The 20,902-nt window shown below is 40.4% G+C and overlaps 1 protein-coding gene across 1 annotated transcript; it reads left to right on the top strand.

The window, feature by feature from the left end:
• The first annotated feature begins 348 nt into the window (after positions 1–348).
• ASNS (asparagine synthetase (glutamine-hydrolyzing)) lies at positions 349–17,325 on the top strand. The gene is made up of 12 exons (XM_057370678.1): positions 349–432; positions 2,070–2,352; positions 5,535–5,772; positions 7,229–7,414; positions 7,718–7,819; positions 9,824–9,951; positions 10,686–10,812; positions 12,146–12,252; positions 12,590–12,690; positions 14,581–14,662; positions 14,916–15,071; positions 16,373–17,325. The coding sequence occupies exons 2-12, from the start codon at positions 2,104–2,106 to the stop codon at positions 16,580–16,582; spliced, it is 1,686 nt and encodes a 561-aa protein (XP_057226661.1). The 5' UTR covers positions 349–432; positions 2,070–2,103; the 3' UTR covers positions 16,583–17,325.
• Positions 17,326–20,902: the final 3,577 nt, after the last annotated feature.

Raw genomic sequence — 20,902 nt, 5'->3', positions numbered from 1 at the left:
GCTCGGATCCGCCCTGCAGGGACAGGATTTCTGACGGCTACAAATGGCCCGCCGGAGCCCGGCAATAGCCAGAGCGCCCAGCGGTGCCTGCCGGGGCACGCTCCTCCTGCCGGCGGCCCGGGGGGAGGTGCGGAGCCGGCGCTGCTCGGCTGCTCTGCCGCGGGGCAGCACGGGCCGCGCTGCAGATGGAGATAAGAGATAAAGACAGAGATACGGGCACGGGGGGGAGCTTAGGCCGTACTTCCCCCCGCCCCGCCGGCGGGCAGGGCAGGGCAGGGCAGGATAAAACGGGGAGGCACATGATGAAACTTCGGCGTGTGTTTCAACAGCAGCTGGCGGCGGGGGCGGAGCCGAGCCCGCGGGAGCCGCCTTCTCCATCCCCCGGCGCGGCGCGGACGGCGGCTCTCTCCGTGCGCCGGCGGCCGGCACCGGGTAAGGCAGCGGGGCGGGGGCGGCCCGGGGCCGCGGGGCTGCGGAGGGCAGGGCCGGYYGGAGGRGCTGYCTCCGGGGGAGCTGCCGCGGTACTCGGCCTTGTGCCGCCGGCTGGCGAGGGACCGGCGGGCCCGGCATGTGCGGCAGCCGCCGGAGGAAGGGGCGGCCCTGTGCAGGGGCCCGAGGGCAGTGGCTGTGCGCGTAGGGAGCCTGCCCGGGTGCCCGCCATCGCCGGGAGGCCGCGGGTTACCAGGAGGACGCTCCAGATGGTGGGAGAACCCAGGGCCATGTGCTGAGGCTGASGTCCGCAGCGCCATCGCTTGTCCAGATGGGAAAGGGGTGGAGGGGGAGCGGTGTTGCTGTGGTGCCGTGCTCCCCTTGGCACGCCTTCTGCTGCCCCAGGATCCCYSGAGCTGTAGGCTTTGTAGCTCCCTGAACCTTAACCCTAATGGCCGCTTTGGGCTGAGTCTTCAGCGACATCCCCTGATCTGGAGGTCCCCAGCTTCAGCCCTTCTGTCCTGTTAGGGTTAGGGGTCAGAGAGCTGCAAGGCCTGTGGATATCTGGGAGACACCGGGGCTGCAGCGGCGTGCGAGGGGGAGCATGGCCCTGCAACAACATTGCTCCYTCCACGCCTTTGCCATCTGGGCCTGACACGCTGCTGCTGGGAAACTCCAGTCTAAACCTATTTATATTCGGTTTGAAATAGTTTTAAAACAGTTCCTCCTTGTCCTATCACTACAKGTCTTGCTAAAGAGCCTCCCTCCTTGTTATAAACCCCCTTTTTATGTAAAGGCAGCAAACTGAAAGCATGATTAATGTTTCTGTGCAGGTGATGTTACCTCAACAGATGATACGCAGTCCCCAGTAATGATTTGTTCTATTTGTACTCTGTAAAAAAATCATAGGCAGACTTGCTGTATCTAAAGGTAAAACTTAAGCCTAATTTCTTGCTGTTCAAAGTTTGCTTATCATACTTTGAGGAAGCCGGGTTTTATTAATGTTAATGAAGTCTGCTATTTTCTTGATCAGGCCGCTTGACAGTTAAGCCTGCATCTGTTATCTCTGTTTTTTATGTGTGTGGTGGGTTGACCTTGGCTGGATACCAGGTACTCACCAAGGCACTTTTATCACTCCTCTCTTCAGCTGGATGGGATGARGGACAAGAAAATATGATGAAAAATAAAAAACCTTACGGGTTGAGATAAAGGCGGTTTACTTAAGCAAAAATGAACGTCGCACACAAGCAAAAGGAAAAAMCAAAGATTTTACTCATTTTACTCTCTCGTTTCTATCAGGAAGCAATAGAAACGCTGTTTCTATCACTTCCTGATAGAATGTCCTGCCACTTCCTGGGAGGGCTTCAGCATATAGTAGTTGCTTCCCCTTCATCCTCCTTTCCCTTAGACTTTTTATCTGAGCAGACGTCAGGTGTGCAATTTCCCTTTGGATGGTTTGGGTCAGCTATCCTGGCTATGTTGCCTTCCAAGATCCTGCCTGTCCCAGCCTGCCAGTAAGGGTGAAATGTTGTCTCACACTGATGCTGTGGGAGCACTGCTCCGCTGTGGCCAAAACGTTGCTGCCATACCAACACAAAGTGTCAGCCCTTTCTTAAAATGTTCATGTTTTTATTGAACAGGTTCTCCACGGGGAGGTAGAACAAGAGCCTCACAATGTGCGGTATCTGGGCCCTGTTTGGGAGCGATGAGTGCCTTTCTGTGCAGTGTCTAAGTGCCATGAAGATAGCACACCGAGGTCCTGATGCCTTTCGTTTTGAGAACGTCAATGGTTTCACCAACTGTTGTTTTGGTTTCCACCGCCTGGCAGTTGTTGATCAGTTATATGGTATGCAACCTATCCGGGTGAAGAAATTCCCATATYTGTGGCTGTGTTACAATGGAGAAATCTACAATTTCAAACAGGTAAGTGTTGTATACGTGATAAGACCATTCTAAAAAAAGGGGTTTTTTTTAAACTTCAAARCTAGTGGATATTCTTTCAAATGTGTTGGAATAGAATATCAGAAAAAAATTAAAGTAAAGAGCTTGTATTTAAAAGGGAGTAAATTCTCTCAATGAGCTATGAATCTAGTGGCTTATTTAGCAACATACTTAATCTTTAATATTGAAAAATCACATTCTAATTGAGAAGAAGGGCAATAAATATTTGCATCTTCAGGTTTSTTCAGCTGAAAGTTAAGACATGTTCTTCATTATCTTTTGGGGAGGAGAATTCCAAGCCTCTTTCTTCGCTTCTTCTCTCTGCATARTACAAATGCATTTAGACTGTCATGTTCTTCAGGTGTTTTGGGTTGTCATTCTCCCAAGTTGTTGGGTATTGCATTTTTAGTTATTGCATCGTAATCTAGATGGGATATGCCACTTAAAATATAGTGATGCATAGTATGTATGCTTACATATTTATCTAAAAGCAATAACCCTGAGGGAGATGTTTGCTGTGAAAGTCCTTAAGTGTCTGCAGCAGAAGTCAGATCTTTTGTGAGGTTTTTGAGAGCCACCTAAGTCTCTTAAGCACAAAAAAGCAGCCATTCTGTTTAGTTCCTAAAGTTTCTAAATGTCCCTGCTGGAAGTGATGTTAATGCTAAATGCTRTCAGTGTTCCTCAGTCCCTCTGCTGAGATGTCCATGCTGCCTATGTTTCTTGGAGAGATGATTGARGTCATCCAAATTTACAAAGCAGCTTAAAACTGGCTGATTCTGAACCATTCTAAATGAATATGTGAAATGTATCACATACTAAGTGTGGTTGCATCAGAAACCTATGAATAATCTGAAATGCTATAGCATTTCTAATGCTAATGTTACAGCATTTCTAACGTCACATTTTTTAAGACAAGTTGGGCTGCTGTTGATCACAGCAGTGTCATCAGTAGCATCATTGGGTATGTGAATATGTAGGAGATTTTATTTTTTTTTCCCAGTCTTCAAGTATCTGGTTGTTTGAAGGGTGAAGGGTTGTTTTGCATTACATGGGAAATGTGTTGTCCCAACAGTCTATATTACTTGCAGTGTTTTGCATTGTGGTTTTTCTGCTGTTAAAAGCAATAAGAATTACTCTCTATCATGCTACACGCAGTCCTAATGGGACTTTAATTGTGCAACACTTGCACTGCTGTCTACAGGAATTTGTTTGGTTGTTGTCACTACATTATGTACCCTCTTTCTTTGTAAGGACTACATTATGTACCCTCTTTCTTTATAAGATTTTTCTTCCAAGCTTGTGGCTGAAACCTGCCTAGGAAAGGATCATTGGTGAAACAGGTGCCTTCCTTAGGGCAGTGACTTACTTATTTTAACATTGACTGAATTTGATCTAAGACTGCCCCATAAGTAACAATTAAAACCAAAGAACTTAAAATGTGAAAGCATTGGATTTGTAAGGTTTCTTGGCTTGTTAGAGTTTCAGTGAAACCCTCTCTTTCCTTCTGTTTTATAGGTATTGAAAAGACTTTAAAGGGTAGCAACAGAAGAACATGAAGACCATTTGGTCTGACCTAAGTCTGACAGCTGATKTCTTCCTCCCCCACTTGATATGCACAGGCAGAGTAAAAAGGCTAGTTTGGGGAATGGAGGAAGATTAGACCATAGAAAATTCTCTGTGCATAAAAAAAAACGCTGAGGAATTGCAGTGACTGCATAAGTAAACCAATTATTATTTCCAAAGCATTTCAYTCTGCAGAGATGTTGAACGTCTGTGTGTTTTGAGTTGTTTGGTTTTGTTTTTTTTTTTCAGACAGTGGCTGATTAGTGCTTCTGTAGACCAGGGTCATGGTTTGCAGTTTGACATCCTCAGATAGAAGCGTATCCTGAAAACTTGMCATAGTGTCAATTGCTTAAGACTGCAGTGTCAATCTCATTGCCTAAGAAATGCTCCTGGGTAATATTTTTGTAGTGGGTTGACCCTGGCCGGATGCCAGGCTCCCACCAAAGCTGCTTTATCATTTCCCTCCACAAGTGGACAGGGGAGAGAAAATACAACTTAAGTTTCATGAGTTGAGATAAAGGACTGGGGGAGATCTCACCAAATACTGTCATGAGAAAAACAGACTGAACTTGGGGAAATGAAATTAAATTGAATTTATTGCCGACAAAATSAGAGCAGGATAAGGAGAAGTAAAATAAGTCTTAAAAAAAACCCTTCCCTCTACCCCTTCCTCCTTTCTGAGCTCTGATTTCTCCTCYCCAGCTGGGAAATGGTGGTTATGGCCAATTTATCATATGATACTACTGCCACTRCTGAAGGAGATTTCCTCCCCTGCTCCAGTGTGGGGTCCCTCCCACAGGAGACAGTTCTCCACAAACTTCTCCAGCATGAGTTCCACAGCAACAGTTCTCCACAGATGGCTCCAGTGTGGGTCACTCTTCCATGGAGTGCAAGTCCTGCCAGGAGACCTGCTTCAGTGTGGGCTCCTCTCTCCACAGGTCTGCAKGTCCCTGCCAGGAACCTGTTCCAGCGCGGGTCTCCCATGGGTTCACAGCCTCCTCTCAGGCATCTTCTTGCTCCAGCCTGGGGCTCCTCCATGGGCCATGGTTGGGTYTCTGCATCCCTGTGATCCTCCATGGGCTGCAGGGACACAGCTGCCTCACCATRGTCTTCACCATGGGCTGCAGAGCMATCTCAACTCTCGTGCCTGGAGCACATCCCRCCCCTCCTCCACTGACYTKGKKKYYKSMRRRKYKKTYYTKSMMMWTYYYMMCCMKSYYYTYYYYKRSCMMMAWTWRRWYYKSMMMARRAMYYTTTTTCTTAAGTATGTTATCACAGAAGCATTACTATCACTCCTGATCTGTTTGGCCTTGTCCAGTGACGGGTCCGTCCTGGRGCCACCWGAYGTTGGCTYTTGCCATRCGTGGGGAAAACTTYTGGCAGCTTCTCACAGAAGCCTTCCCTGTACTCCCTTCACTACCAAAGCCTGGCCACACAAGCCCAGTACAACTTGGAACACAAAAGTGTAATTTCCTTCTTTGTCAGAAATATTTCTATAACTTTTAAACTGCAATTTTGCATACAAGGTTATTATGAAACAATTATTAAGCAGCCAATGTTTGCAAATGCTTATTTATGTTTTTCTTGATRTTTTTTCTTAGCTSCAGAAGCAGTTTGGATTTGACTATCAAACATTAGTGGATGGTGAGGTTATCCTTCATCTRTACAACAAAGGAGGAATAGAACAAACAGCATCCATGCTAGATGGTGTATTTGCTTTCATCCTTCTGGACACTGCAAACAGAAAAGTGTTTTTGGCGAGAGACACCTATGGAGTGAGACCACTTTTTAAAGTGCTGACTGATGATGGATTTTTGGGTGTCTGTTCTGAGGCAAAAGGTAAAGCCAGTTGTGTTTAGTGCCTAAAAAATCTTAGATGTTGCTGTTGGAAACTAACTTCTGTGTYGAGCTTTTCTTCTAAGTGTGAAGAGAAAATGAACTCTTAAGTTCAGTAATATATGAGCTATATTCAGTAGTATAAGAACTACACATCATTAAAGTAAAAACATCCAAGATGTTTAATTGTCCCTAATATCTCTAAAATATATTAATTATTTAATTAGAATTCTTTGTGTTCTGGAATCATTACAGTATTGAACTCAAGATATTTTATATTAGACCAAAGTTAAATATAGTGTATTGACTTAGACTAGACTTATGCTATAATAAATTATATTAGACTTTGTTCTTGGTGCTATATAGTGARCTGGGTAATTGTGCCACAAGAGCTGTAAAAGCCAGGAATTTTGAAATCCTCCTGAAATTTACTGCAGCATTGGGTAATTTCCCAGAATCGCATACTTGGTTGATAATTTTTTTTTTCCTTTGAGATGATTTATCACTGTTCTCTTTTTTAAAGTAATTATCTCTAATCTTGGCACTACCATAAGCAAATCCAAACASAGCCAAAAAGGAGTTTATTGCTTAAAATACACTTTGGCTAAAATTAGCTTTCACAATTATTTGTATCTTTCCCATTTATTATCTATTATCTATTTTATTATTAGATTCCAGTGTAGGTTGACTMCTCTAACAGGAGTACCATGTACTAATATCAGGAGCTGCACTGTTTCTGCTGCTTGTGAAGGAAGAAGGGAAGTGAATGTTTTGGAGACTGTCCTGTAACAATCGCAGTGAATTATCAGTCTCTCTAACAGCAATTCAGTGTCTCTTTTGAGAATTTCCTCAGTGGGCATCCAGGTGATCAGCAGATGCAAAACATCCTCTTTCACAAGAGAAATGGAAATTAGGTTTAGCTGCAAGTCTGATACCTGGCATTCAAGAATAGATCAGTCTAGAACCGATGACTTGAAATTACTAAATATATGTCAATTTAGCAATCACTTCAGTAATGTTGTTTTATTGCAAACCCCTTGTTAGCTTGACTACACTGAATTTTAAACACAAAATCATTTAATAATTGTTATTCTAATTCTCCTAAGCGTATTTTACCTTGACCTGGACACCATGTAGTCTGTTAGAAAAGTGCTCTTCCTAGAGCTCACAGGGATAAATTGCTACTTTCCAATTAGTAAAAATAATACTTTCTGCTTTCCTTTCTCTGCTGTCTGCCTCAGCTTGAGATGGCTCAGATCTGTGTGTTCTGCCAGAAGCAGAATCATGCTCTAGCCAGGACTGATGGTGACTCAAAAGGGTATTTTTTTTAATACCAGATTTAGGATCTGGAGAAAATATTTGTATACAGTTTTGGTAGAGAGGCTGTTGAGTGAGGTATAACTTAACCATTTTAAGTCAAAAACTCTGATATTTTTCTTTTTTCCCATTTTATGTGTAGGACTTATCAACTTAAAGCATTCAACATCCTTATGTTCCAAAGTGGAGCCGTTTCTTCCGGGTCATTATGAAGTGTTGGATTTAAAACCCTCTGGCAAGGTTGCATCAGTGGAATTAGTAAAATTTCATAGCTGTAAAGATGAACCACTCCATGCCTCRTGTGATACAGTGGAATCTCTGCCTTCAGGTAGGACTGCAAAGGTTTTGCTACTTATTCTGATTTAAAAGTGAAAAAAATCATAATCTTTGAATGTAAAATTTGCATTAATTGGTTTAAAAAAGTACCATTTRAGAAAAAAAACAACCTGGAAGAACGTTTAAAATGTGGGGACTTTAGAATTGTTTTTGTAGGTGCAAAGATGGACTTGAGTGTTCTTTTTATCAAAGGGGATTCAGACAAATATCTTTGTTTTCTAACTAGTATCATCCAGGGAAGTCTAAGTAACACTTTTTGGGCAGTTTTTATCCTTCTCTTTTCTTTTTTGAGCAGGTTTTGACCTTGAAACAGTGAAAAGCAACATCCGTATTCTATTCGAAAATGCTGTTAGAAAGCGTTTGATGGCTCATAGAAGGATTGGTTGTCTTCTGTCAGGTAAGTAGCACGAACCACAATGGTTCTGTGCTACTTTCTCTCTCTTTAGCCCATCCTCTACTGTGATGTACCTGAAGTGATCTGAATCTTCATTCGTTTTTAGAACAGGCAACAGAGAACTCGTTCGTTTGGAATAATGTTTTCCAGTTTACAAGTATCTTGAAAGTCTTTTATGCTTTTGAAGTTTACTCTGGACTGGGGTCTTGGCTTATTGAGACACTGATCATTTTAAAATAAGACAAATAAAATATTCCTATTGAAAATCAGTCAATGTATTCTTAAATACATGAGATTTATGCTTAGGTTGGTGTCTAAAAAGTAAATGTAATTATTACATTCACTRTGTGCAGATTGAGCCTAGAAGAAAGCCTTGGCATGTTTCAGAAGCAGGAGGAAGTGAARTTCTTACTTGCTATCTTTGCTTTAGTGTCCATCCTAAACTTCCTTAATTTACCAAATTCTAGGGAGCATCTGGATCAAAATTATTTGCTACACTCTTGTGCAGATAAGGTAATAYTTTTTGGTACAGGAAGTTGTTCGGTGACTTAGCTGATCAGTGGTGGTCTGATGTTACAGAGGTATTTTACAGAGATAAGGCTCTGTAGTCACAGAACTGACACCTCCTTTCCTGTGTTTGTGTCACACTTGGTGCTTGTGGTTAGAGTTCTGGTATGCTTTTCACACATTCATTGAGCAACAGTAATTACACTTWTTTGTCATGAACCCTGTTAAATGTGCATCTGGATGAGAGAGAACTGACAAGGACATGCTGCTGGACCATTTCCTTACKATGGCATCATAAAAAGTAGGAAGAAGGTAAATTAAACAGGAAGATACCTAGAGTTGGAAGGTTTCAGTAAAAAAGCTTGTTTAAACCTCAAATTTCAGATGTCAAATTAGAAGGCAGTCAGCAGCTCTTCAGATGCACATGCAGGAAGCAGCAAAACTAAATGCCTGTGCTGGTATAAATAATACCAGAGTATCCTAGTGCTTCACAATTTTGAGTATGCTTGGAACATCACAGTTAGAGAATTGCTTCTGTTTCCAGTCACAGAGGGAGTTCTGCAACTTCACAGTGGAAACTCAGGTTTTTATATTCCTGATTTCTGCATCCTGAGCACTCTGTGTTTTGTGCTCTCCTTTTCTCAGAATCTGCATGTACTTTTGATAGTAATTTTTTTTTACAAGCTARTATGTCCACAAAGGGGGTCAGGGTGAGAATTGATGCTAATGCACTTAGCTGAAAAACCATGTGCAGACTGCAGGAAACCAAGAGAAGGCTTTGCCTCCTGCTTGTCAGAACTGCAAGTGGATGTGGGGAAACAGGTACTGTGTTTTTCTTTCGCAGCAGAACAGCAAGTAGAACTAGTCAAGGATTAGCAGAACTAGCTCATGATAATAAGGTAGATCCTTAGAGTACATCCAGGCAGCTTGTGTGTCTCTTATTTTTTGCTTGTTCTCCAAATTGTTCAAATCCTTTACTCTCCTCTAGAAAGGACGAATTAAAGAATGATGGGAGAAGAGTGCAATTCTTACATTAGGCACTCTGTTATTTTACTTAATTCTTTTTTTATTCAAACAGGAAACAAAAAAAAAATCAGTAGTCCTATCAATAGTCTGACAAAAGTGTAGGCAAGAGGAGGATAGGGAGGGGTTTTGAAATGGAGAATAAATCCCATCTTAGCGGAGTTGAGAAGGGGAGTATTCTCTAATGGTACAATGTGTTCAGTATACTTCCTGTTTGTCTCAAAGAAGGAGTTCCTCTGATGCTTTTGACACCAAAAGTACTAACTTTTTCTTCAGTAACTGCTACTGAAGATGTTCCACTAAAGTTGCCTGATTCTTACATTAAGCAGAAGTGAATGTGTACTTGTATGGGAAGTACCTTGAATTCACACAGCGTAAAAATGAAGCCCACTGTAAGAGTCCAGTATCTAGATTCCTTAAGGGAAAGATGCAAAACATCATTCAAACACCTAATCAAATAATTTGTTTTGTTGGCAGGGGGCTTAGATTCCAGCTTGGTTGCAGCTGTTCTTCTGAAACTGATGAAAGAAATCAACATCAATTATCCATTACAAACCTTTGCAATTGGAATGGAAAACAGCCCTGACTTATTGGCTGCCAGAAAGGTACCTTAAGCATTGCTTTCAGTTTGTTCTGGGCTACTGAATGCTAAACAGTGTATATTAATGGTGCCAACTTCATAGTATGGCATTAATGTAATCCTGAATATTCATTGATTTCTATGATGTAAATAGAATGTAAATGCATAGTAAAACATTTGTTGCTTACAAGAGAGACAACTGCACCTTACCCATTTTCTCTTGCCTTAGGAAGGCTTTCATGATGGAGTCCCCATTACATGGTTTTCAAAAGGATGGTCTCAATTCTGTCTCTGGGTTTCAGGGTAGATCTCCATGCTATGGTTTCTATGCTAAGGCATTTGAATATATGTTAAGTATTGTAAGTTAATTATCAGTTCGCTGAATTAAGAGCTTTGTACAAACTCTGGTATCTGGGGTAGTATCCAGGCTTTTATGACTTTTATGCTGCTTTTTCTCTTAGGGGCAGATATCTGGAATATTTAGAGCCTCTACAGATTCTGTTAACGTTTTAAGCAAGCAGCTGGATGGTCTGTTGCAATCATGATTGAGCACTGTAATTAAGGAGGCTATGTKCTCTCTGCTGAACGTACCACTGCAAGTCAAAGGGCTGCTAAGTAATGTCTTTTCTTGGCCTAATGTCATAATTCTCASTGTAGCAGAAGGGAGCTGGTGCTCAGTGTGTTTGCTTTAAACACAATCTATGTTCATAAAATGTTTTAGTTGAAAAGTGGTGCATTGTTTTGACCTTTTGCAAACAGGTGGCAGCACATATAGGCAGTGAACATCATGAAGTAATAYTAAATACTGAAGAGGGGATTCAGGCAATAGAGGAAGTTATCTTTTCACTGGAAACCTATGATATAACAACAATAAGAGCTTCTATTGGTAAGATTTTTTTATGGCAATCTTAAGTTTGTATCACCCAAATAAAATTTTATGCAAAACCACGYGTTCAKCTACTAGATCACTTARCTGACACAGAGCCTGGGTACTGGGRCTCCAAARTTGTGCTTCCCAGTCTTATATGTGATACCACACTGAGGCAAAAGCAGTTATTTGCATGTCCCTGACTGCACAAAACAATTGTCAAGAGCTATTCCTGAAGCTTTGAGATGAAAAATAATACTTACATGAAGAAGAAACGTTAGGTCTGCAGGTCTAGGTTTTCTTCTCTGATAAGTATGAACCTTGGAGGAAGGGGGAAATTTACAGGTTATGTGAGCTATTGAATGTTATAACAAAACAATTATAGTTATCTTTTCCTTGCATAATTTTAATACTAATGTGAACATTTGTTACTGCCCTTTAGTAACATAGGGTCTTGTAATGTATGTTTGATTCTGAGAAGTGAAGGAAGTTACCAGCAGCTTTTTACAAAGCATTGCCAGCCTGATTAGAATTAAAAACCTTAATCCAGTGGGACCTTTTGCATAATGTAAGCTTATAGCATTTTGCCCAGTTAATCTTGTGTCATCCTAAAATGCTGTAAAAGAGTTTGGAAGCCAAATAGGCAACAGTTTTCAAAACTGAGCTTCCTGCTTGGAATTTGGTCCATGAAGATTGATTTAGCAGTGTGAAATAATGAATGCATTTCTTTAAAATTCAAAGCCAACTTCTTATCTGTAATTTTTTTTCTTTGTGATTTGCTGCTTAGTATAAGCAGTAATGAACTAGATCCTTTTCATTAGATTTGTAATACTTCTCTTATAAAAGCATACCATTCAGAAATGTGCATTGAATGGAAGGCATAATTCTGTTTAATAAATAATTCTTTACAAAAATTTTTGAAGTGAGGGCTTCATCCAGCTCAATCCACAGTGGTAGAGAGTTAAACAGCAACTTTTGCTGGTAGTTTTGCACTCCAAGGCTACAAGGTTTCTTCAGCACTGTGCTGTAATTAATSATGCTCTTAGTTTCAAACTGAGACAGAACAAGTCTGTGTTTACCTGTGGGAATCCTCCAGTGTTATCAGGATAATGGATAGACACTTTCTTTTATTTTGAGGTCTAAGTGTAAATACACAGTTTAGATGTATTGTAGCACCAACTTAGTGTGGCTGTTGGTGACTTTGAGTAACATGAGATGTTACATCAGTTGTTTGCTACAGAAGAGAGTAGTGTAGGAGTCAAATTTCTAAAATGCTAGATTTAAAACTACTAGCTGTATGTAGCATTGTGTGTGTCCATGTACTTCAATAACTTTATACTTTTTTTTTAAGGTATGTATCTTGTCTCCAAATATATTCGGAAGAAAACAGACAGCGTGGTCATTTTTTCAGGAGAAGGATCAGATGAGCTGACACAAGGATACATATATTTCCATAAGGTAAATATATTCACTATAGAGAATCCCTCTGAGTTGCTTGTTCTCTGCCTTTCAGCAGAGCATCTCTGAGATTTTAAGGTGTGATGTTTCAGAGTTGTCACAACTGTGTATTTGTTGAGTTTTTCTTCTGGAGTGGAATAAAATCCAAGGGATTTAATCACCTAAAAAYAGTTCTCTTAATCTTCAGCAGTTCCTGAGACTGTTATTTCTTGTATGTAGTTTTTGCTAGCTCTGAGATCACTTGTGATCCCTGTAGTTGAAATGCAGGACAGCAAACAGTGGTTCCCTCAGTGCAGCCATGTTCCACCTGTGTGCTCCATGCTGTGTTTGGTTTCAGGCACCATCTCCCGAGGAAGCTGCAGAAGAGAGTGAGAGGCTTCTGAAGGAGCTCTACCTGTTTGATGTACTTCGTGCAGACAGAACTACTGCAGCACACGGGTAAAATGTAGTCCCTTGGATGCTGAGCATTCATAATTTAAAAGCATAAAAAGACTAAGCAGGAAAAGCTGAGGATTTGTATGCCGACGTGAAGTTGTAGCCTGAGGAAATTTGAACAACAACAAAGTACACTGCAAACTTTAGTCTGTGACTGTAGGGCCCACTGTGTTGCCAACTGAAATATTTTTTGTCTGGGACTGATCTTTACAGAAGCAGTGAATTAGAAATACAAATATTCAGAGTTATGGAGCTAAGGCAAAGTTGTATTTGACTTTGGGGTCTTTGGAAGTCTAGACAGAGAGGAATCTTGAATCTGATGATCATCAGAAATAAAATGACATACTGTAAAGAGAAAAGTATATGCATTGAGTTGAGTAGCTGACTCTAGTGAGCAGTTATTAGGACACGATCTGTGTCACTGATCCATTAAAGAATTTCCAAATTGAATGCTGTAGAAAATAGTATTGTTTTACTAAAAGAAGCATTTTACTGAAGGAAATACATCAATTAAAGCAAAAATAATATTGGAAAGCTAACTGTAGATAAGAAGAGGATGGTACCTTTGGCAAAGCAAACAACTTAGCTGCCGTCAAACTTTTGTTGTACATTGATTCTGCCACAAAATTACTTGCCAGCTGTTTACGACTTTCTTATGTTTCTCTTTCTGATAAAAAGATGGGCAAAGCGCAGAAGACCTGTCAGTTGACACATAATTTTTTTTGTCTTGAAATTTTTTTCCACATTTTCAAGGCTGTTTAGGTAATACCCCCCTTACCAAAAATAAGAACCCAATATCATATGTTTAATATCATATACTGGCTGCTTTTTGTTTTTCTTTGGTCCCTGCTGCACAGCACTGCTACAAAGAAAGAGCCCTCATATTAACAAATTCAAACAGAATTTGAGGAGTTCTTATTTATGGAAAGAGGTGAGAGGAATTGAGAGTAGAAAGGAAAGGGTGAAGCTGCCATTATCAGTTAGGAACAAGAAATAACTGTAAGGAAAGACATGCAGTGCAAMTCTTGTCAATGTATGGAGAAACTGAGCCTCAGTATTTGATCACTGAATGATGATGCCTTTCTGTTCGGGTTTTTTGGGTTCTTATTTTTGGTAAGGGGGGTATTGCCTAAAGTAGCTGAAGCTTTTTGTCAGAATAGAAACTAAAGAGACAAACTACTAGGATGSAGTATAACATCTCCTTTCACGTGTGAAGCTGGACAGCTTAATGCCTCTTGAGGAAACACACTGATAGCAGTTCTTTCTACTGAATATGCAGCTTTACTGTCATTTTATTTGTTGCCTTCTGTGTCCTTAGAACCTGTGGTATGCAAAAACTTTGTGTATCTTCCATTGGTATAAGAGAGAACTTGGGTGAATGCTGTAGGATAAGTCCTCAGTAGATTAACACTGTCCAAGTGGGCTCCTTTTTGTTGTTTTCTGAAAACACAAACAAATATGGATTTCAGAAGTGACAGCAGAAGTCCTTGCTTAGTTCTGTGATATGTTTACAAATGTTTATGGAGATACTAATGAGTGAGTTGGTAGGTCTTTGAGAGGAAGAGGATTTTTTAAAATGTTCTTTTGCGTGCATGTTGCCATGGTTGTTGCAAATGCTATAGGGACTGTAGTCTGTAAATTCAAGGCAGTRGAAGCTGCCCAGCATAGGGCACTATGAAACATCACAGTCTTTAATCTGTGCTGACCATACACCTTACAAATTGGTGAATTAAATTCAGATAGTCATAAATATGTAAGTGAAATTTCTTCTAAGTAAAAGCAGAAAATCTGGTGTTTATGTGAAAGACAGGGAAAGCTTTGCTTCTGTGAATTTTTAAGTAGATGACTTGTTGGATTAATTCAATATCTTTTCTRTTTATTCCCCCTGCTTAGCCTTGAACTGAGAGTCCCATTTTTGGATCATCGRTTTACTTCTTATTATTTATCTCTGCCAGCAGAACTGCGAATCCCAAAGGTATGTAAAACTAGGGTTAGATCCAAGCGTAAGCTCACAAATTCACTGATAYATATTCTAAGCATGACCAGATTGCTGAATTTGATGTTTAAGTCCTCTGCCCAAAGTCAAGCATTCTCTTAAATATTTTACTTAATTGTTGGGCGATTGGGAACCCTTTTTTGACCAAAACTTCTGAAAAAAACCAGAAGTGTTTAAATCCAGATCTGTGCTCTACAGACTCATGACATTTGTTTTTTTGCTCTGCAAACAGAATGGAATTGAAAAATACCTTTTAAGATTGTCCTTTGAAGATTCCAATTTRCTTCCCAAAGAAATTCTCTGGAGACCCAAAGAAGCTTTCAGTGATGGTATAGCATCAGTAAAGAAATCCTGGTTTTCCATTCTTCAGGACTATATTGATCAACAGGTACAATACCACTGTTTTCCCTTTCTCTCTTTGGCAACCATATCTAATACACCTATGGGAGGCAGTTCACTTGCTTAGTTGAGAGAATAAATCTGGGTATAACAATTAACTTGAGCTTCATGGTGGAGGAGTAAGATAAACCTTAACCAATATTCTTTTACATATCTGAGTTGGTTAAAGGCATTTGTAATCCTAGTTAGTTACAAAGAAATGGTAGACCCTGCCAGAAATGGGTGCATAAGGAAATTAACATCATTTAAGTGTCTGGATTGCAAATTAGATTGTGTATCGACAAACACAATTTCTGAGTTATAGGCAAGGCAGCTGCTGCAGCTGAAGGCACTTGCATGAACTTACTCTGCAGCTGAGTAACAACATAATGACTTTATAATGTACTTTCGTGTTTGCGTCATTCGTTTTTCAGAGCCATCCCTARCTAAGCCTTTTTGCTTTTTAAAGCCTCTGCTTGCATTGTTAGCCWGTGAAGATTTAGAGCATTTTGACCCTGTACAAAAGATAATCTTCTGGAGTGCAGAGATAGTTTAATCATGGAGAGGAAGAAATAACACCCTATTTACACCTGAGCTCTGTTACACAGAACTATACTTAGTCAAACCTGTGCTTGTCTATCCTACCACTTCTTTGTTTGCCATTTTCTTTCTCAGTTTTCTCAAGCAAGAAAGTAGTTGGGTCAGGCAACAGTGTTGTGCTGCCTGTTCTGAGCCTGTATTGCTGTAGGAGGAGCAAATTTATTTCACAGACATGAAAAGTTAGACAGCAGRTTTGTTGGCAGCAGAAGCTGCTTGTTGAAATTGCCTCAACTGGTGCAACTATTTATCCTGTCTTTCTKAGCCAACTTAGCAACTGCAGGTTGCCTCTGCATTCCAGGTCTTTTGTTGCTAAGAGCATGGTTATACAAACAGAGTCCACAGTTCTCCAAGCTACAAAATGACCTAGGAAGCCACCTACATGGCAAAATGATTGCTTTAAGTTTTTCCACTTGTTTCTCAGCAAAGGAAGGGTAGGAAAGAAGTGTCTGTGACCCTACTAACAGAGGTGATTGTAAGCCAGAGAAATGGGCTTCACATGTCATGCCGAGAAATACCAACGGCATTGGAAATACATTTACATACTCATACGATCAAGTGAGCCTGTGACAAAGGTTTCACCTGTCAAACCTGTGCCTCTAGAATAGACTTTTTTTTTCAAACCTGTGTGTCCTTAGTGGTTGCTGGATCTTTGTATGTCTTCAAAAATTCAAGATACTTGCAGCTTAACTTGAGTTTTCCTTATGTTTGTAGGTTGATGACCTTTTGTTGGAGAAGGCAGCAGAGAAATATCCTTTCAATCCTCCTAAAACAAAAGAAAGTTATTACTACCGCCAGATCTTTGAAAAGCACTTCTCAGGGCGGAGCAGCTGGCTGCCCCACTACTGGATGCCAAGATGGGTTAAAGCTACTGATCCTTCTGCACGCACACTGAAACATTACAAATCAGCTACGCAAGAATAGACTGTTCGAATAATCCCCCAAATAAAAGTGCTGCAAGCATTTTGTGTGCACTCTGCTTTAAGAAAACCAAACAAATTATGCAAACCTAAAGCTTAAATTGTCTTTAAGATGTACTTTGACAATGCTGTTGGAAATGAGAGCTTCCTCTTACTGGTGTACTATTAAAAACTTAYGCTGCTGTATCAAAACTTTGTAATTCATGGGAAAATACTTCATTGACAAGGAACTACCTTATTTGACAACTCTCTTCCTTATATAACCTCGATTGYATTCATTTTCCTTGAAGTCATTTAATATATTTTAATGTGAGCTCCATTTTGAGGACATGAATCAGGGTGAGAGATGCAAACTRCTGTTGATCCTCTGAGCAAAGGGGAATTGGACCCTAGCTATTTAGTGATTTGTGTTACTGGCTGTGGGACTTGGATAGTCTCTATATTATTCTATTCTGAATGTTCTTGTACACTCTTGAAAACCTTGGTCTGGTTTTCAAAAAGTATTTAGATACACATAGCTATGCAGAGATGTTTATTAGAGTTTATAATAAACTGGTGGTGCTGGGTTTTAATTAAATGAATGGCAGTCTTATTTGTTACAGTGAAGCCACCAGTTGGCTGTTCTGTAAATACACAATCAGTCTAAAGATACTGTGACTGTTAYCACAGAGCAGAATGGATAAGAGAAGCCAAGTTATGTCTTTGTTTCTAATTTAAGAACTTCCATTTTAGAGTGTATGTATTATTCTTGAAAAAATGGTGTTAACCAGGTGATGTGTATCAGTCTGATGGAAATTGCATGAGAAAGTATTTTAAATTTTTCATGTATTGTGAGAGTTTTCCCACATGATGAAAAAKTAGACTCTCTTGCTGCTGGACTGCATGTGGCCAACTGTGTGGGTGAACCAARCCTGTTAATCAGACTGTAGGTAGACAAAGCATCRCTGACATCAGTGGGATCAGATGCCTTGTTTGGAAAAATGGGGAAAAAGCTGCTTCAGAAATCACAAGAACTTACAATGCTCTACTGAAAAAACATCTGGATTTTACCCAAGATAACTTTTTTAACYACTTACTCMTGGGGGCCACATTTTTAAAGGTAAYTTAAACATAAGAGTGATCAAGAAATATATGTGTGCACTGCAGATTGACTCGATTAGCATTGTGCTCTTTATGAAGACAAGTCTGCTTTATTGTCCCTCTTGACTAGGAAACCAAAGCCATTTTTTATGTAAAAGATAAAATATAAGCTGTTCTGGTTTAAAATCTTCACAAAATGACTGGTTGTCTGTTTGTTTCTCCACACTAATCCTGTATTTGAGTCTRTCCCAGGAATTTTACTGAAATCTTGGTGGCACCACAGCACTTGTGAGCTGTCCATAATATGTTCCTTCTTKACTTAAGGGTCATGTGCTCGTCTCTGGATTTCTTTGAAGCAGTAGARTATATTTTGAGTTAAGAGGGGAATGTAGAGTGTGTTGTTAGKGTACTGATGTGTAAAGATAAGAGTTACTATTCACTTAAAACTTCCAAGACTGAGATGAGAAAACAGSATTTGCCTGAAGTGAAAATGGGCTAAACACATTTTGGGGTCAAGTGCGCTTCCTGCTGCAACATTGCAGCATTCAAGGAAATCCAGCTAAATTTAAAATTTCTRATACACTGGGGTTTATATATCAAGGCACTATTCTAGACTAATGGTTCAGTTATTTTAACTTTTTACTAATGTGCAGAGGAAGAATGCAGCACAGGATATATTGTTGCATTGTTAAAGTGTAAAACCTGTTCATTCCTTCTCCATGTATAGAATTCTACATCTTTTTTTTTCTGTGATGCTATATTTTCTCCTTTTTTTTTTTCCTTTAAAATAAGAATCGAGGCAAAAAAGAAGCAAAAAAAAGCAGAAATTTTAAGACAAAACCATCCAGCTGCTCTGAATCATCTGCTAGCTGCAGACATATTTGCAGTTTTTCACAGGAGSGAATGGGATGCAGATCCAGGAAGCAATGCTGCCTTGTCCAGTTTTACTCTAGCTTTCTTCCTGTTGCGGTGGCCTTTTCTCACTCTGTTTCTTTTGGATATAATTAGGATAGACTGTTCAGACACCTTGAGTAGGTTGGTTTGAGTATTGTCTCTTGTAGAGATGGGGAATTAAAGTTGGTCTTGGGTTGCAGGAGTGATGAGGGTTTGGGGGTTGTTCTTGCAGGATCTAAAAGTATGTGGGGGGGGGGAGGTTAAATTTGAATTAATTAAATTACTAAATTTTGTTTTCACAGCAATCTTTCCTCCTTTTGAGGAAGGAGAAATTAACAGTTTCATAGAGAGCACTGCAGGGTGTSACACCTACAAGTGCTTGAGGTTGCCCTGTGACAACCTTGCCCTCGTCCATTTAAAAAAGCCTGCATGCTGTTTTAGCTTCCTGTTGGTCATTTGTGTGGAGTCACTCACTGTGCCACATCCCGGTGTCCCTGACAGTGGCTCTCTAGAGAAGCTGCCCAGTAAAACCAGCATGTAAGAGCCAGGGAACACTTGGCAGGACTTTTGGGACCCTCAGTCCATTGGTCAGAGTTTTCTTATGTGGGACGGTTTGAAATAATGTAAAATTTTTGAAATTGTGTTTAAAATCACAGGAAAGTGTGAAATCAGCCTATTTTAATTAGAGTCTTGGGAGGGATGGACTTTGTTCTGATACCGACCTAATTTCTGGTTCCTGTTATAAAAGTGGTGGAAGGGGTTAGGCTGGTGTTTGAGCTGGTGTTGAGCAGTCTCTCTGAAGGACAGAGCAGCTGAAGTGTGGGAGGGGCTGCTKTGTGTTCCTCAGTGCCTTTCTATGGCATGGCCAAAACACACCACCTGCACTGTGCCTGTCACGGCTCCTCATTTGGGAATTTTGGGGCCTATTGTTTTTTGTTTATGTATCTACAGAGACATTGGGGTTGAAGGAAAGGCTGCAGTTAGGAAGTCTTAAAAGTTTTGTGTGAGCCCGTTTCCGGATGGAAGCAATGCACAGGATTGTGATTTTTATTTAAATTTAATAATTTCAATTTAATTTTAAAACGTAATTTAATTTTTTTTATTTACAAAGCCTGTTCCCAGGAAAGGGACAAAGAAGAAAGAAGCAGAGAGGTGGTCTTCGTTGCTGTGCTACCCTGCAGGTTGGTAGGGGTAGTAGCTACGGGAGGCGTTGCATTAACAGCTGCTTTCCAAGACCTTTTTGTGAAATTTCACCCACCCCTTTCTGTAGCATCACTTTCCATCTTTTTGTTGCCAAGAAATTCTTTCAGTAAGAGCAACTGGCTGGACAACTAGTTTTCCCCAGCACTATGTTCAGGTTTGGATCTTTCAATCATTCCATGAGCTACAACAAAAGATGTTGGCTGCTGTGGAATCCCCCTGACTTTGTGTTTCTCCCGGGGCTGACTCTGCAGCCACGTTTCCCCCAACATGACAAAAAGGTCTGTCAGAATTTGAATTCGAATCAGGAAGTTGCTTCCGGCATGATTGCCTAATTTTCTTTTAAATTTTCTTTCTCTAGCCGGCAGATGGCAGCCGCTGTTAGCGCGTCCGTGCCAACGAGCTCCGCATCCCTGGGAAGGTGCTCTCCACCCTGCTCTCCTTYCTGCTTTCTTTTTCTGCTTTTAGTCTCTTCCTTCACAAACGCTTGTCACTGGGATTTGTGCGTGAGCCTCGTGGAATTTAATAAGTACTTGATTAGAAAAAGAATAAAGCCAAGCATGGAATAAAATGTTTTCAAATTGATCTTGCTCACGAGATGTTGTGCAGAGCTTCTCAAGCTGGCACTGCAGGTAAGAAGGCAGCTAAGAGTTGAATTGCATTAGTATTGAAGGCATTCAATATTCAATTTAGGCGTAATTCAAAACKAGTTGTATTAAAAATCAGTAATGTGAGTTGGAACAGATATAAAAGGTCAGTTCTAGGGAAAATGGAAGACAATACCAGACTGGGGAATAAACAATGTTAATTTTGCCTCTGAAGGTTGTTAGGGTTTTTATTTTTTTTCCTTTTTCTTTGTAGTTAACATATAAATAGGGATTTCAGATATTCGGTCAAAGAGAACATTATGATAGAATCATAAAAAAACTTTGGGTTGGGACATTAAAGATCATCTAGTTCCAACCTCTCTGCCATGGTCRGGGATAGCTTTCAGTAGACCAGGTTGCTCAAAGTCGYATCCAACCTGTCCTTGAAAACTTGGAGGGATGGGRCATCCACAAATTSTCTGGGCMYCCTGKTCCAGTGCCTCACCACCCTCACAATAAAGAWTTTTTTCCTTRTATCTARTCTAAAACTGTCCACTTTCARK

Source organism: Malurus melanocephalus, unplaced genomic scaffold (assembly GCF_030028575.1).
Source record: "Malurus melanocephalus ecotype Western Australia unplaced genomic scaffold, MMel_1.1 scaffold_130, whole genome shotgun sequence".
Classification (NCBI taxonomy): domain Eukaryota; kingdom Metazoa; phylum Chordata; class Aves; order Passeriformes; family Maluridae; genus Malurus; species Malurus melanocephalus.
Note: the sequence above shows the minus strand (reverse complement) of the source record. Positions and strands in the feature narration are given on the sequence as shown.